The sequence below is a fragment of the Hemicordylus capensis genome, chromosome 2, assembly GCF_027244095.1.
Source record: "Hemicordylus capensis ecotype Gifberg chromosome 2, rHemCap1.1.pri, whole genome shotgun sequence".
NCBI classification, from domain to species: Eukaryota; Metazoa; Chordata; class Lepidosauria; order Squamata; family Cordylidae; genus Hemicordylus; species Hemicordylus capensis.
Window position 1 is genome coordinate 131,180,162 of NC_069658.1, and position 14,262 is coordinate 131,194,423.

Genomic DNA, 14,262 nt, shown 5'->3' on the forward strand with positions numbered 1-14,262 from the left:
CGGTCGGCAGGAGAGCTCTCCTGTCGACCCCATCCCCTTCCCCGGCTCGGCTGCAAATGGCTTCTAGGAAGCCTTTTGTGCGCCTGCGCAAAAGGCTTCCTAGAAGCCATTTGCAGCCGAGCCGGGGAAGCGAGCGGACGGCAGGGAGTTCTCCCGCCGCCCGCTTGCTGAAGTTAACGTTAACTTCAGCAAGCGGGCGGCGGGAGAACTCCCTGCCGTCCGCTCGCTTCCCCGGCTCGGCTGCAAATGGCTTCTAGGAAGCCTTTTGCGCAGGCGCACAAAAGGCTTCCTAGAAGCCATTTGCAGCCGAGCCGGGGAAGGGGACGGGGTCGGCAGGAGAGCTCTCCTGCCGACCGCCTGTGTATTGGAAGGAAAGGGGCGGCAGGGGTCCTGGGTCTAAGCAGGGGGCGGCCGCCAGCCGAGACACGGGGGTATTGAAGAGCCGGGCGGCAGGGACTGGGAGCTACCCTGCCGCCCGATTGTAATTGAAGCCAGAAACACGAGGAGAAACGCGCGCCGCCGGAGGAGGGGGAGTGAAGCGGGCGGCAGGGAGGTATGCCGCCCGCTTACTCGAATATATACTTCAGAATTCTTGAAGGGGTGAGTAAAGCCCCCCCTATTCTTTTTGGAACCCCCCACCCGAACCAAAACCACCCCGTGTCCGGACCGGTCTGGAGGCCTTTAGAATGGCCTCCGAACCGGTCCGTGCACATGCCTACTGCTGCCCCAATGAGCTTTGACAAAAATGGACGCCAGAGCGGGGGAAGCAGCAGGATGGGTAAGTGTACCCTCTCCCGCCCTTAAAGTTAGACACCCCCCGCCGTCAAACTGGTGGAACCGCCGGTTCTTTGAACCAGTTCGGAGGCCCATAAAAGGCCTCTGAACCAGTTCCATGCATATCCATAGGCCTATCCTTCATGAATTTCTCTCGTTTGTTTGTTTGTTTTTAAACAAACTGGTCTGAGACAGTCTTTAAATAGGTACCCTTGATTGTTAAGGATTAAGGTGGGCACTTCTACAACAAAGGTCTGCTTACCATATTTAAAATGTTTTGGTCTTGGAGAGCACAGCTGATTTTTCCCTTGCAGGCACGGATGCCTTGCCAAACTACTGACAGCCCAACTTTAACATGGCCACAGCAGAGGAATGAACCATGGATTTAAAGGTTCTGCATACAGGAGCAGGCCAAATGAAACACACTCCTTCAAGGCCAAAGTTACTCTAGATATCCAAAAAAGTAAGCTCCATGACTTTTCATGTTTAATTGCCAAGTTTGCACTTTCACATTATAGATCTTATTTCAGATGTTACTGCTGGGATGCAATTCAGCCTGGTGACCATTCACTCTGTATGTGGTTGGCTTTATGTTAATGTTTCAGCTCCTAATGGCCAATATTTAGCCCATAGGCTAAATCAGGGCTGCACAGCTTTGGCCCTCCTGCAGATGTTGGACTACAACTCCCATAAACCCCGATAATTTGTCACCATGGCTGGGGATGATAGGAGCTGTAACCCCAAAAGTAGCTGGAGAGCCAAAGTTGTGCAGCCGTGATTTATCCTATCATTATTCACAGATATGGGGCAAAGATCAGGTCTGGCCAAGCCGTCTTGGAAACTCAGGCTGACAATCCAACTGGCACTCTACTCTCATTTTTGGGACACAATCCTCTGGGAAATTCTCCTGTGCAAGACTAATTGCAATAATTAACACTAGCTGACCCCGCACAGATCATCTGTGCAGTTGTGCACTGAGTCTGTGGCATCCCCCCGCAACTCACTCACTCATGCTCCCCCCCGCCGCTCGCTCACGCTCCCCACCCCTCGCTCACACTCCCTCCGCCCCTCGCTCATGCTCCCTGCCCCTCGCTCACTCATGCTCCCCCCCCACCGCTCGCTCATGCTCCCCACCCCTCGCTCACACTCCCTCCGCCCCTCGTTCATGCTCCCTGCCCCTCGCTCACTCATGCTCCCCCGCCCCTCGCTCACTAGTGTTCCCCTCACTCGCTCTCCCCCGCCCCTCACTCGCTCATGCTCCCCCCTGCCCCTCACTCGCTTGTGCTCCCCCTGCCCCTCACTCGCACTCCCCCCGCCCCTCATGCTCCCCACTTATTGGCCAAGCTGTAGCCCCCTATCCCCAGAGACCTCCCCACCCTCACTTGAACCTCGCTCCTGCTCCTCCCTCCAGGATCAGCAACAGTGGTTGACCGGGCTGTTCCTCGCTGCTGCCACCACCACGGCCACTCGTTCCCCTCAGGCCACTGACAGGCCCGGACCCATCCCTTGCCTGCCTGACAATGGCCTCGGTAGCCCCAAACAGCAGCAGTGTTTCACTGGGCCCTTCCTTGCTGCTAGTGCTGCCATGGCCCACCCCTTCCCCTCAGGCTGCTGACAGGCTCAGCCCCGTCCCTTGCCCTTCTTTCTGTCTCTTCCCCCTCCCTTCTTTTTCTCTTTCTCTCTTCTCTACTCACTCTTCCCCACTCTTTCTTTCTCTTCCCTTCATGTTTTTTCTCTCTCTCCTTCCCTCCCTGAGTTAGCAGATTTTGTTCATCTTGTTTCCTCATTTAATTCACACAACAGCATCCCCCTTCTCCTGAAGGGGCTCCTTCCTCCCTCACAACCTGTCTTTTTGCAGACCCCTGCCTGCTATCCTATTCCTCTCCTCTACAATCAAGAACAACTTTCGACCAGTAACAGTTGCATTCCAACTGACCTTAACCATCACAGGCTCCTCCTCCTTATCTGCATAGGGAATTCCCACTGCCCAATCACCACAGTGCCACAGGCTCCTCCTCCCTATCTGCATATGGAATCCCCACTGCCCAATCACCATGGTGTTTCTGCTCTCACAGGCTCCTTCTCCCTATCTGTATATGGAATCCCCACTGTCCAATCAGGTGCTTCTGCTTGTAAACTCTGTCAGCCAATCACCTCCTTTCTATCACGTCCCCACGCATGGCCCGTCTTGGAGAATTAATAATATAGATTATCATTTATTTCTGAAATCTGCTAGATGTTATGAACAGTCTATAACTTATCAGAACCAGAGGTACCAGCTCAGAAGTATGGGCCTGTGTCTGATTTCATTTTATATCAAGAAATGGAATGATACCTGAACTCGAGGTGAACTGGCATACGAGATCTCCACTGCTCTGTGGAGCAGGAGACAATCTAGCATTGTATTGTAAAATAGGTGCTCAAGAAAACACAAAAGCCAGGCCTGAATGCTGAATGCTACTCATATGCTAAAATGTGGCTCATAATGTCTGTGGAGAGGCCAGAGGCGGCTCTCTCCTGTTGCAAGAAATCCATGCTAATCCTTGCCAGTGATTAGCTCAATTGCTCTCTATAGCGATTCACATGAATACAAAGAAAATGCCTGTAGACTTTATTTTTACCTCACTGCTGCTTCTGCCTAGCTAAATGTATTGGATGTCTCACACATGTATGTTACTTTAAATATTCTCTTGTTTTCAATTACAAGAAAAACACTAGGTAGAAGTACACAAGAAATATGTAATGGCTGTCTCACACCAAATAGGATCAATTCTCTTACTAACTCCTGAATTTTAACACCTTTTGGGGGCCAATCTGCTCAGAGATGCAGATTTACTTTGGGCAATGTTTCCCCCCCCTTCTCAGCACACAGTTTACAGAAGATGGGATTGAGAACTCTCTGGACTGGCCAATATCCTGAATAATTAAGACATTGTCCAAAAGGTAGCAGCAGTTGTCACCTTTTTGGGGGACCCAGGAAAAGATGAGATTTGAATAGATTTTATTCAAAGATCAAAGGAAAATACACTATAAAAAGTGAGGCCAATAGACAGCGAGTTTAGCTATCTTGTGCCTACAGCAAGATTTGCTCACAGCAATGCCAGGGTTTGCGGCCAAGCCGCGGGGCTAAGCAGGAACTCTGCCCATGGACAGGAACTGTCTCCTACAGCAGTTCTGTGCCTACGGGCAATCTGCTCACACACCCAGAGTTTGCTGCCAAACCGTGAGGCAACAAGCAGGAACTCTGCCCATGGTCAGAGGCTGTCTGTGACTTATACTGCGCAGTGAGAAAGTCAAGACTCCCCAGCCATGGTGCTCTGGCTCTCAGCCATGATCTGAGCACTGCAACAACTCCTGTCTCCAGCCAAGCGCCTCACTCCTTCAGCTGACGAGAAGTCTCTGGTCCTGGGTAAATATGCTGCTCCATTCCAAGCCTTGGCCCCCCCCCATCCTTTCCCCTCCTTCTCCTCCCCCCCCTTTCCTCTACTAACTCCTGAACTGTGCCAGCCCTCAGCTTGTTCCTTACAAACACACCCCCTTTTCTCTCTGTATCTGAATTGTATTAAATCTAGGAAGATTTAATTGCACACACATATGTTAGTTAGGCACACGGGTGAATATTGGTACTGGTTAGGATGTTCTGTTTAAATACTGTTAGTGATATTGATAGAGGGTTCTGCTTTCTGCTTTGCTAGATTATGTTGTTAGTCTTTTATACTCAATAAAGCCCATTGAATCTTTGAGGAATGGTTTGATCTCCTTTCTTCCATGTGCCCAGATCATACATGGTCACTAATATAAAAGAACTTGGTCATGAGCCAGACCTAATTTTGTATACTAGCTAATGAGCATATTTAGTATATAAATCAGGCCTGGTCTGTAACATAGATGCTGTCTAAAACAAAACAAAACAAAAATAGAAGGAAGTCCCCATCCAGAGACATGTAATCTAAGTGGGGGCAGGCACCAGAGTTTACAGGGAGCAGGAAGAGACTGGAACATGCTGTTTCTGGGTTATCTAATAGAATTTAGGCCAATTATCTAATTGCTGGTTTATCTAAAAGAATCAGAAGAACATCAGGAATGAAAAAAGGAGCAGACAATTAAATGAACAGGAAACGAACAAGAAGCCACAAAAGAGCATGAGAGTGGAAACACAGGCCCGCTAAATGTTTGCTCAGTTTTGCAGATTTGTTCCAGTTCCTATTCCAGTTCCATATTGTTGGCTACAATACAGCAGCACTTATGAATCATTGGCCTGAGGACCACTATTCTGGCTTTCTTCTTTTTTGCGGATCACCACATGTCTGTACATTGAAGCTGTCACAAAACTCAACGCTCCTGCCACCTGTACTGAATGTGTAAGGTGAATGAAAAAAGGAACTGTTGCTAGGGAGCATATGGGTTGGTAGGTTTGTGCATGCCTTATATGAACAGCTGGTTTGTCAGTCGAGGCAATATTATTTCAGGGTCCACAAGTTGTTCGGCATAGGTGCGTCAGAACAATAAGATGCATTTTGTTTCAGCATTCACTGCTAGTTGCTTTATAGAAGGACTTTGGCATTTTCTTCATGGTTTTTAGGTTCACCTGAAAGCTTGTGGTGCACAGACCTCAATTTAAGAATCACACACATTCATGTCACCAGATTCCTAGGGACTGCAGAAACACTTACAGCTTTTCCATTTTCAAGCCACGTTACAGTAGGAGTTGGAATGCCTGTTGCTGCACATCGCAGCATTACCACAGAGCCAAAGCTGACATTGTAGGATTCTGGAGCTTTCAAGATTCGGGCAAAAACTGTATGAAAGACAAGAACATTAGGAAACTGATTAGCGTTCATGATCAGCCAGCAGTCAAATACAGGAAATTTCCACTTTTGAAATCTCACTGAATAGCTGAAAATCAAGCTGCTCTAAAAGATGAAGCCAAACTACTACTGAATGCAAAGAACAGAATCACAGAGTAAATGTGCAGAGAGCCCCTAAATGGGCCGAAAAACTGCCTGATCTGTCATTTGGGAGGCAGGTGGGCTTAGGGAAGGAGCTCTTGCCACTGCCACCACTGCCTTGGTCTCCCCTCAAGTGGCCACCCTGGCGCTCCCATCCCCGCTGCACAGTGGCAGACAGTTAAAGTTTTAAAAAGATTTAACTAAAGCGGCAGGTGCAGGGCAGCAGTGGGACGAGTGCACAGAAGTGGCAGGGCTCTGGGGAGGCCCCCCCAACATTTAGAGGACCCCCTGGAGACAGGAGGCCAGGGACCTAATCCCCAGGATCTGTGGCTAAATCCACCTCTGCCCAAACCCCCAATTCCTCCAATTTTCTGTGAAAAATCATGGGATTTTAAAAAAGAGCCACAAAATGGTGCTGGCCGGAAATGACATCAAAGGCCATTTCCAGCCACCCAGGAACCGTGGATAGGCTAATTTTGCCTATTTTTTGAACTACGGATAATGAGGTGGAGTCTACATTGTCCAGCTGCAGACACATGAAACTGTGGGTGCCAGGACTGTGGATAACGAGGGCCAACAGTATTCCGTTCTAAACCCACCCACCCACAAGATTTGGATCACATATAATTATTACCCAGAAGTACCTATATTTCTGGCCAATCATTAGTTAATTGATTAAGTATTAAATTAATTAAGCAAATCCAAGCTCCTCCTCAACAGTATTTCATCAACAAACACAATTTGCTGTTTTGAAAATACATGACAATTCCATACTAGTCTAATATTCTGCAGATGCTAGCCCTTTTCCAGAAGTGAAAATGGGTTTATGTGAATGTGTATGGGGAACTAACATTTCAGTAACAGGCTCCTCCCACTCCCTACACATGCTTATTTAATCTCCTTTTCATGTCCGATGAGGGAATATCTTCTACAAAATAATGCTTGCCTTTCTGGTGTAATAACTTGACTATGTAACCTTATTCTAGGACAGTGGCTCTCAAACTTCTACTGCAAGGAAGTACCAATACAACTATGTCTCCTTTGTTCTTCCATTTCTCATCCTTGGGCTGATCTGCAGAATTAGGTAGCAGAATCTTGAGGTAGAAGAGTGGACTGTACCACCTCAGACTTCACATGGAGAATAGAATAAAATCAACTAGCACATCATGGAAGTTTCTAGCCCAATCAATTCCCCGCTGTACTCATTTTCTACTTGCAAGTGGGGCATTACAAGGGGGCATTACAATGGCATTCTGCATCCACATTATGGAGGTAGTAGAACACATTAAATTACTTCAGGACTCCACCATCTTATTCTGTTGCATATGAAGATCAGGCTTTTGTCTTTTCTTTCTGCAAAACCCACTTTTCACCAGCTATCTACTAGAGGGTCCTAGCCCACCTGAATTTCCTGTTCTGTGGCACACAAAACATTAACAGAACAGCTCTTATCACAGACATTTTGCTTTTTGTGCCACAAGATCTCAGAGATACACCCCAGACTCCCTTGCAGTATCACAAAGCATGCTGGGATGCAACTCTCAGATTCTTCTGTAACACTGCACATGATAGTGGGTGTCCCTAACTACAACCCCAATGAGTTTGTGGTTTTTATGGTTTTAATTGATTTTAATATTTTAATGTTATTTTATGGGATTTTATAATATTAACTTGTGTAAACCACCTTGGGATAAGTGCCGCCAGTGGCGGCAGCCTGGTGGTTCTCACACGCAGACGAAACTGGGCTGGGCTTTCTTAGCCCAGTTTTGCCTGCCTTAGAATAGCCTCCATATGTTCATTCCCACCAGCCCAATCAGCTACTTGGACTCATGGAATCAGCCAAGCACCTGTTAATTGCATAGACTTGTAAATGCTGAAAAAATGTTTACTGCATGTATTCCACTACTGAACCATCCAAAGAAATACTGCAGAGACAAAACAGACAGAAATAAATAAATATAGATTCAGATCTAGATATTGCAACTTGAGGTAAAAATGTAAATAAATGTAAACAATTTCTATCTGATGCATCTATATAAAACCAGTGTAATACAATTACTCATTTCTATATACACAGCAAATCCCCACAGGCAAGTGCATGCAAGGATAAGATGTGTTCAAATTACCTTCCGAAGGAAATGAGCAAGGAAGTTCTTTTCGTGCCAGTGCTGGACTTCGTTGTATGCACGTAAAGAGCTTGGGCTCACATGTATAAGATTAAGGCCGTATCTACTGACTCTGCTGCCAAGCATAAGACCCTTTTAGTGCCTGCCCCTTTAGAATGCAAGACAAGCATAGAGGGAGAAGCCTCTCTTCCTTCAAAGTGGAAAATATGGAAAGTATGGGACGCATTTGGTTTCTTGTTTTAACATTTATTGAGTGCAGAATACAGAGGTGACAGTCTCTGCCCAGCAAGTTTATAATCCAAAATCCAGTTCAGAATATGATATTACAACCATGGATTACAGATCTGAGGGACACCCTACTCCTATTTCCATCTTATATTCATCACACTTACAAACTGATTTAAAACAAATATAAGATTGTAGCATAGTTTCACTGTAGTTGTCATATCTTTGCTGATTATTGTAATAATAAATATTATGCATATTTGAAGGTAATAAAACCAAAAAAAGTTAAATCTTAAATATGTATTTAGTGGGATTTACTTCTAAGGATTTCCATCCCTTCTGGCCAGTTCCATATACTGATCATAGTTTATCTCACCGTTAAGGTAATCCCATTGACGTCACTTGGTCTGCATCTGGAATGCATTTAATTTCAAAAAACAGTCCAAGTCCTATTGCAGTAAATGGCATTTTTGCCACAAACTTCACTGGAAACACGAATTCCACTTTCAGTCTTTAGAAAATTCTGTTTCCGTGTGTGTACAATCCTGCTGATCTCAATAAGGTTCTGAGGTTGCAAACTGTTGAATATATCCCACCTCTGCACATCATTATAATTATGGTAAAGGCTCCTGTTTAGGACATGCACTTAAACCATGCAAAATGCATGCGCAAAAGAGCAGTGTTCACAACTACCAGAGAGGAGTTGTTTTCTAAGATAGACTATACCCATTTATCCTGAAGGATTTCCAAAACATTCAGAGAACTAGAGATTTGGATAAATGGGAATGCCATTCACATAAGGTTATATTTACACTACTCCATGTAGAAAAAATACAGAATAAATTTATATAATTCAGAGTTTAGGATAAGTAAGGTTTGACTAATAAGTTCTACCGAGGAGTAAATGGTGGCTTCGAGTGCTCACTAATGTGATCATTTCTCACATGATCTCCCTTCCTCCATTGATGCTAATAAATTTTTGTTAGTGTCATCAACCCAATAGTTGATGGCTTGGAATATTGCCACTGCAAAGATAATTAATGCTATAATCACTAAAGCACAGCACACACGGTCTGAAAATACCTCCATCGGTTGCATTTGACCCATTAAGAGCTGCACAATAAAGAAATGGAGAGAGAGAAATGAATGTCCTAGATACTTGGGGTGGGGCAAAAAAACCTTGCACCATTTTAAAAAGGCATTACCTACTCTCCTGATCAGCTCTAAAGATAATGCTTAAAAATAAGGGCCTCCTAATGTCACAGGAGAGCCACATACATACACAACAAAATTGTGTTCAGTTATGTATGGTATGGAAGGAACATTTGGGCAATAGAGAGCAACCACATAAGGTGCCTGAATGTACAACTATGACAGATATTTATATACCGCTTTTCAACAAAAGTTGCCAAAGTCATTCATTCATTCATTCATAAATAAATAAATAAATAAAATGGCTCCCTGTCCCCAAAGGGCTCACAATCTAAATGTAGGGGACTTCATTGCATAAGAGAAACAAACAAACAAAAAAAGGGCAGATAATGAATAACCAATTGTGCAGTTAGTTAATACGATTGTCCCACCTGCTTGACTTAGTCCTTATCTCTCCCTTTTCATGTTGTATTTAAACCTCTTCTATTGACTTCCAAATACCTTAGTTCTCTTGCTATCACTTAGCAATCTACTTCCCGCCCCCTCCATTGCTCCACTGCACTCTCCATTGTTCTGATATTCTTGTTGTCTGAAAAGCTAAAAATATATTTTCCCTGATGCTCCTTCCAAGGGACATTTCGGAGATGCACCCACCTCTTTCCATTGGTTTATTTATTTTTATTATGTATTTATTTATTTTATTATTTATTTACTTTATATGACTCTAAAGCTAATAAATACAAGAACACAATAAAACAGACTATTAAAACAACAATGATTTAAACCAATTGAAAATATTCAAAGAGGTCATCCACACAATCAAGAACTGTGTTCTACCCAGGTTTGGGAGCTGTTTGTGATCCCAGTTTTCCATTGTGTTGAAGCAAGGTAGGAGGAAAACCTGGGTAGAAGTAGGAGGAAAAGCAGGTTTTTCCCTACCTTGCTTCCACACAACTGAAAACTGGGAGGACACACAGCTCCCAAACCTGGGTAGAACACAGTTTTTGATTGTGTGAATGACCTCAAAGATTACTAAAAACCAGCCTAAATATATATATATATATATTTCAATGGGTATACAATCCTGCTGATCTCAATAAGGTTCTGAGGCTGCAAACTGTTGAATATATCCCACCTATGCACATCATTATAATTATTGTATAGAGGATTATTATTATTATTATTATTATTATTATTATTATTTAAATGGTGTTTTGTTTCAAGCTCAAAACATTCGAAATGGCCCATTTTGAGTTGAAACGTTTCAACGTTGAAACGTTTTGCATATCTCTATCTAGTATTTATCACCCAATAAAAGCACGCATCTTCCTTCTATCATTCTCTAAATAATTTTGAGATTATTTGCCTCTGCCTTTTCTCTCTTCCCTCTTCTCTCATGTGTTGATTTATATTCCAAGTCTCAGGGCAGGGCCCGTTTATTTATTTATTTATTTATTTATTTATTTATTAATCAATCAATCAATCAATCAATCAATCAAATATGTACACCACCCCAAACATTCGTCTCTGGGTGTTTATTTAAACTGTCCAGTTTATGTAGGTGCTCTATACATAATGTCATTCATGTCTGTTGATTAATTGGACATAAACACCTCTGAACGTTGCACGCGTGTCTCCAACAATGGATAAACAAGATTTACTCAGAAAGAGTTGAATGGTAGAGAAAAGAACATACAGTAATCCAGTTGAAAGCCTTGAATGCCAGTTATGGTTCTGTTTATTAACAGTCCCAGGAGCATTCCCTTGATCAGAATCAGGTTCATCTAGTTTGGCATTTTGTTTTCAACAGCAGCCAGCCAAATGCCTCTGGTCAGTTCACTAACAGGGCATGAGGGCAATAGCCACCACCCTATAGTTTGTTCCCAGGTAATCCTGGAGTTGTCCACTTTAGATCCCCAGATGTGGCAGGACTATAACTCCCATCATCCCCAGCTACAGGGGCCTCTTGCTTGTGTTCTCTCTCAGGAAAGGGAGACTGTGGCCAAAAGGCTAGAGAGAGAGTATGTAAAGCTCTGGGAAACAGAACAAAGGACTCAGCACATAGATTCCAAATCCTTTCATTCAGTTTGAGATTTTAAATGATATGAAAAACACCTGCAGCTTGCCAAAAAATAAGCTTTCACTCAAACCATTCTCACTTTGCAGGATGATTTTATGACTACTGGCAGTGCTTTCTACTTTGTCTGCTATCCCAGGTTGCCTAGCATGGCTAAGCACAACTAACAAATGATGTCTATTTATGTCACCCTCTCCCCCTTCCTTCCTCCCCATTCCTCCACTGACCCCTGTGAAGCTCACTTCCTCCTTCTCACATGTACAAATCCATTCATGCTGCTTCTGCTGTTCTCGGTGCTAAAGAAATGACAATGTTTGTCTTCAGTTTATCGAGTCCTTCTGAATCCTCAACATCTATCTTTCCAGCTTGTGTGAATGTCATTCTGACTTTAGCTATTTGATCTGTACAGCATTGTTCCTTGCCTCCAAATGGTTAACACTGAAACTCTTGGATGCAAGTATAATATGAAATTCTGTAAGGATCTTATAATCAGTTAACATTATTTTATCTCCTGCATTTAAAAAAGGATGCCAGGTTTCAGTATTGTGCACCAAAGAGATCTACAACAACATAGGAAGCTGCCTTATACTAGCTAACTTATATACTGAGTCAGACCACTGGTGCATTAGCCCAGTATTGTCTACACGGACTGGCAGCAGCTTCTTCAAGGTTTCAGGCTGGAATCTTTCCAAGTCTTACCTGGGTGTTTTCCAGACTACGAGATTTGCAATGGTTAATGTATTGCAAACTGTGACGAAAAAATTTAACGGTTTCAAAAACGAGAGTAAAGGGTTGTTTAATGCTTAATTGTAAGCTGGTGGCCATTCATATTTTCCATCCCCTGGAACGTATCTTCCAGGCAGGACTGTCCATATTCTCCTTGAAACCCATTTATCTGCCCCTCCTCCTGTTCCATTTGGGCCAATGGACTTGTGGAGTGCGTGTGACGTGATTTTTTAAATATATATATATATATTTTAATGGGGGAGTGAAAGGAAATCCTGTGGTGAGCTTGGAAAGGGGAAGAGAGGAACTGGCGCGCCTGGACAGGTGCTCTCTTCCATGGCGGTGGCAGCCAGCAGCCCCTCAGTTCCCCACCGGGCAGCCTCGCCAAGTGGAGCAGGCTGCTCACCACTCACTGGCCACCGCCACCGCTTCCCCGCTCCCCCCACCCAGAGCCAAAGCGGGCACATGGGCAGCCTCACCGAGCGGAGCAGGTTGCTCGTTGGCCACTGCTGCCGCTCCCACCCCAAAGCCAAGGCGGGCACGCAGGCAGCCTCATCAAGCAGAGCAGGCTGCTTGCTGGTCACTGCCGCCACTCCCCCCCACCCCCGCAGAGCCGAGGCAGGCATGTGGGCAGCCTCGCTGCACAGAGCAGGCCCTTCTCCTCTTGCTGGCCATTGCTGCTCCCCCCTCCACACACACACACATGGCAGCAGCCATGCCGGCTGCTGTGCCACTGGGAGCTGAGGCAGGCGAGCAGAGCAGGCTGCTCACTGCCTCGGCTCGCTGCCCCCCTGGATGGTGCAGCCGGCAGGAGGCTGGAGCCGAGCAAGCAGTGAGGCAGGCTACTTGCGCCACCGCTGCAGCACCACCACCAAACGTGGGGCCCAGGGCAATCACACCAGTTGCCTCTCCCTAAGGAAGGGCCTGCCCTAGGCAGAGCCTCACGAGAGCCGGGGAGCCTTGAAGCTTTCTCCTCTTCGCCATCACCCTTGCTGCTTCCCTCCTGCCGGGCCTTCTCCTGAGGAGGGAGGATGGCAGCAGCACCTCCAGAGAAATAAATGAATAAATAAGAGGGAAGAGGCAGAGGGGAGGAGGGGAGTCAAGCACTCCTCCAGTGAGGGCTGTGGGATTGCACATAAGTAAATGAATCATGATTCAGTTCAATTGGCTTCCTTTTAAGTGACTGTTCTCTCTCCCTGCCCTTTGCCTTGTAGTATGTATGTGTGTATGTATGTATGTATGTATGTATGTATTTAACATATTTGTATACTGCCTAAAACGCAAGTCTCTGGACAGTTTACAACAAATAAAAAGTTCAAAACATTGCAACCATTTAAAATTTAAAACAACGTGAACAAATGTGTCTTGACTGCCTTTTAAAAAGTTGAAAGAGATGTGGAGGCTCTTAAGCAAGTGGGATTGCACAGAAGTAACTGATTTAGTTCAATGGGCTTCCTCTTCAGTAAAAAGTGCATGAGAATGGGTTGGATTCAGAAAACTGCTCAGCTGCACTAATATGAGTCCCTGGCCAAAGTAGTAAATTAAAAAGGGAATGCATAAAAGAACCCCTGTGGAATAATAATAATAAAAACCCCTCCGATCTCCTCCTTCCCCCTCCCCTTCTGTGTTGAGAAGCTCCAGTTATGTTGGAAGCAAGTGGAGGAGGAGGGAGGTGTGGGGTTTGGGATCTGTGGGAGGAAAAGAGGGGAAAGCCAAGATTTCCCCCTGCCTGTTTCTCTTCCCAAGGTGAGGCGATGGAGGAAGCAAGCTCAGTTGGTGGGGGCAAAGAACTGTCCACACAGCAAAATGCTACAAGGAATAAAATGTGGGGCAAAGCTTCCTACCATGGAAAAATGTAGATACTTTCCTGCAGTGTATTTACAATGTTGTAAGGCAAAAACGCATCATAAAAAATTTGAATCAAGGCATGGGAGATGTGAATGCACCCTGCTGACAACAAAGCAACACCAATGTGGAAACACAGGCAATATGGAGGGGCATTTAGAGGATATGGTGTGAGTACATTGCAGTGTGTAATCTGGAAAATGCCCTGGAGATGCCAGGGATTGAACCTGCAAAGCAGATGCTCTACCACTGAGCTGTGTCCCCCCCATCCAATGGGATCTGATGCTTCATGAGCAGTTAACAGTTGCTTTGGGCCCAACTACACATGATAGGGTAGACTGAGGGTCTGCCTCAGTCACAAATAATGCAGAGAGTGGAGCATGCAATT

At 45.1% G+C, this 14,262-nt stretch overlaps 1 protein-coding gene across 1 annotated transcript in view; it reads right to left on the reverse strand.

Moving 5' to 3' along the window:
* The window catches only part of MUSK (muscle associated receptor tyrosine kinase), a 70,026-nt gene that overhangs the window by 40,599 nt on the left and 15,165 nt on the right, over positions 1-14,262 (reverse strand). Inside the window, exon 6 of the mRNA XM_053292410.1 lies at positions 5,448-5,572. Coding sequence (XP_053148385.1) covers positions 5,448-5,572 — 125 coding nt within the window. The remainder of the gene's footprint in view (positions 1-5,447; positions 5,573-14,262) is intronic.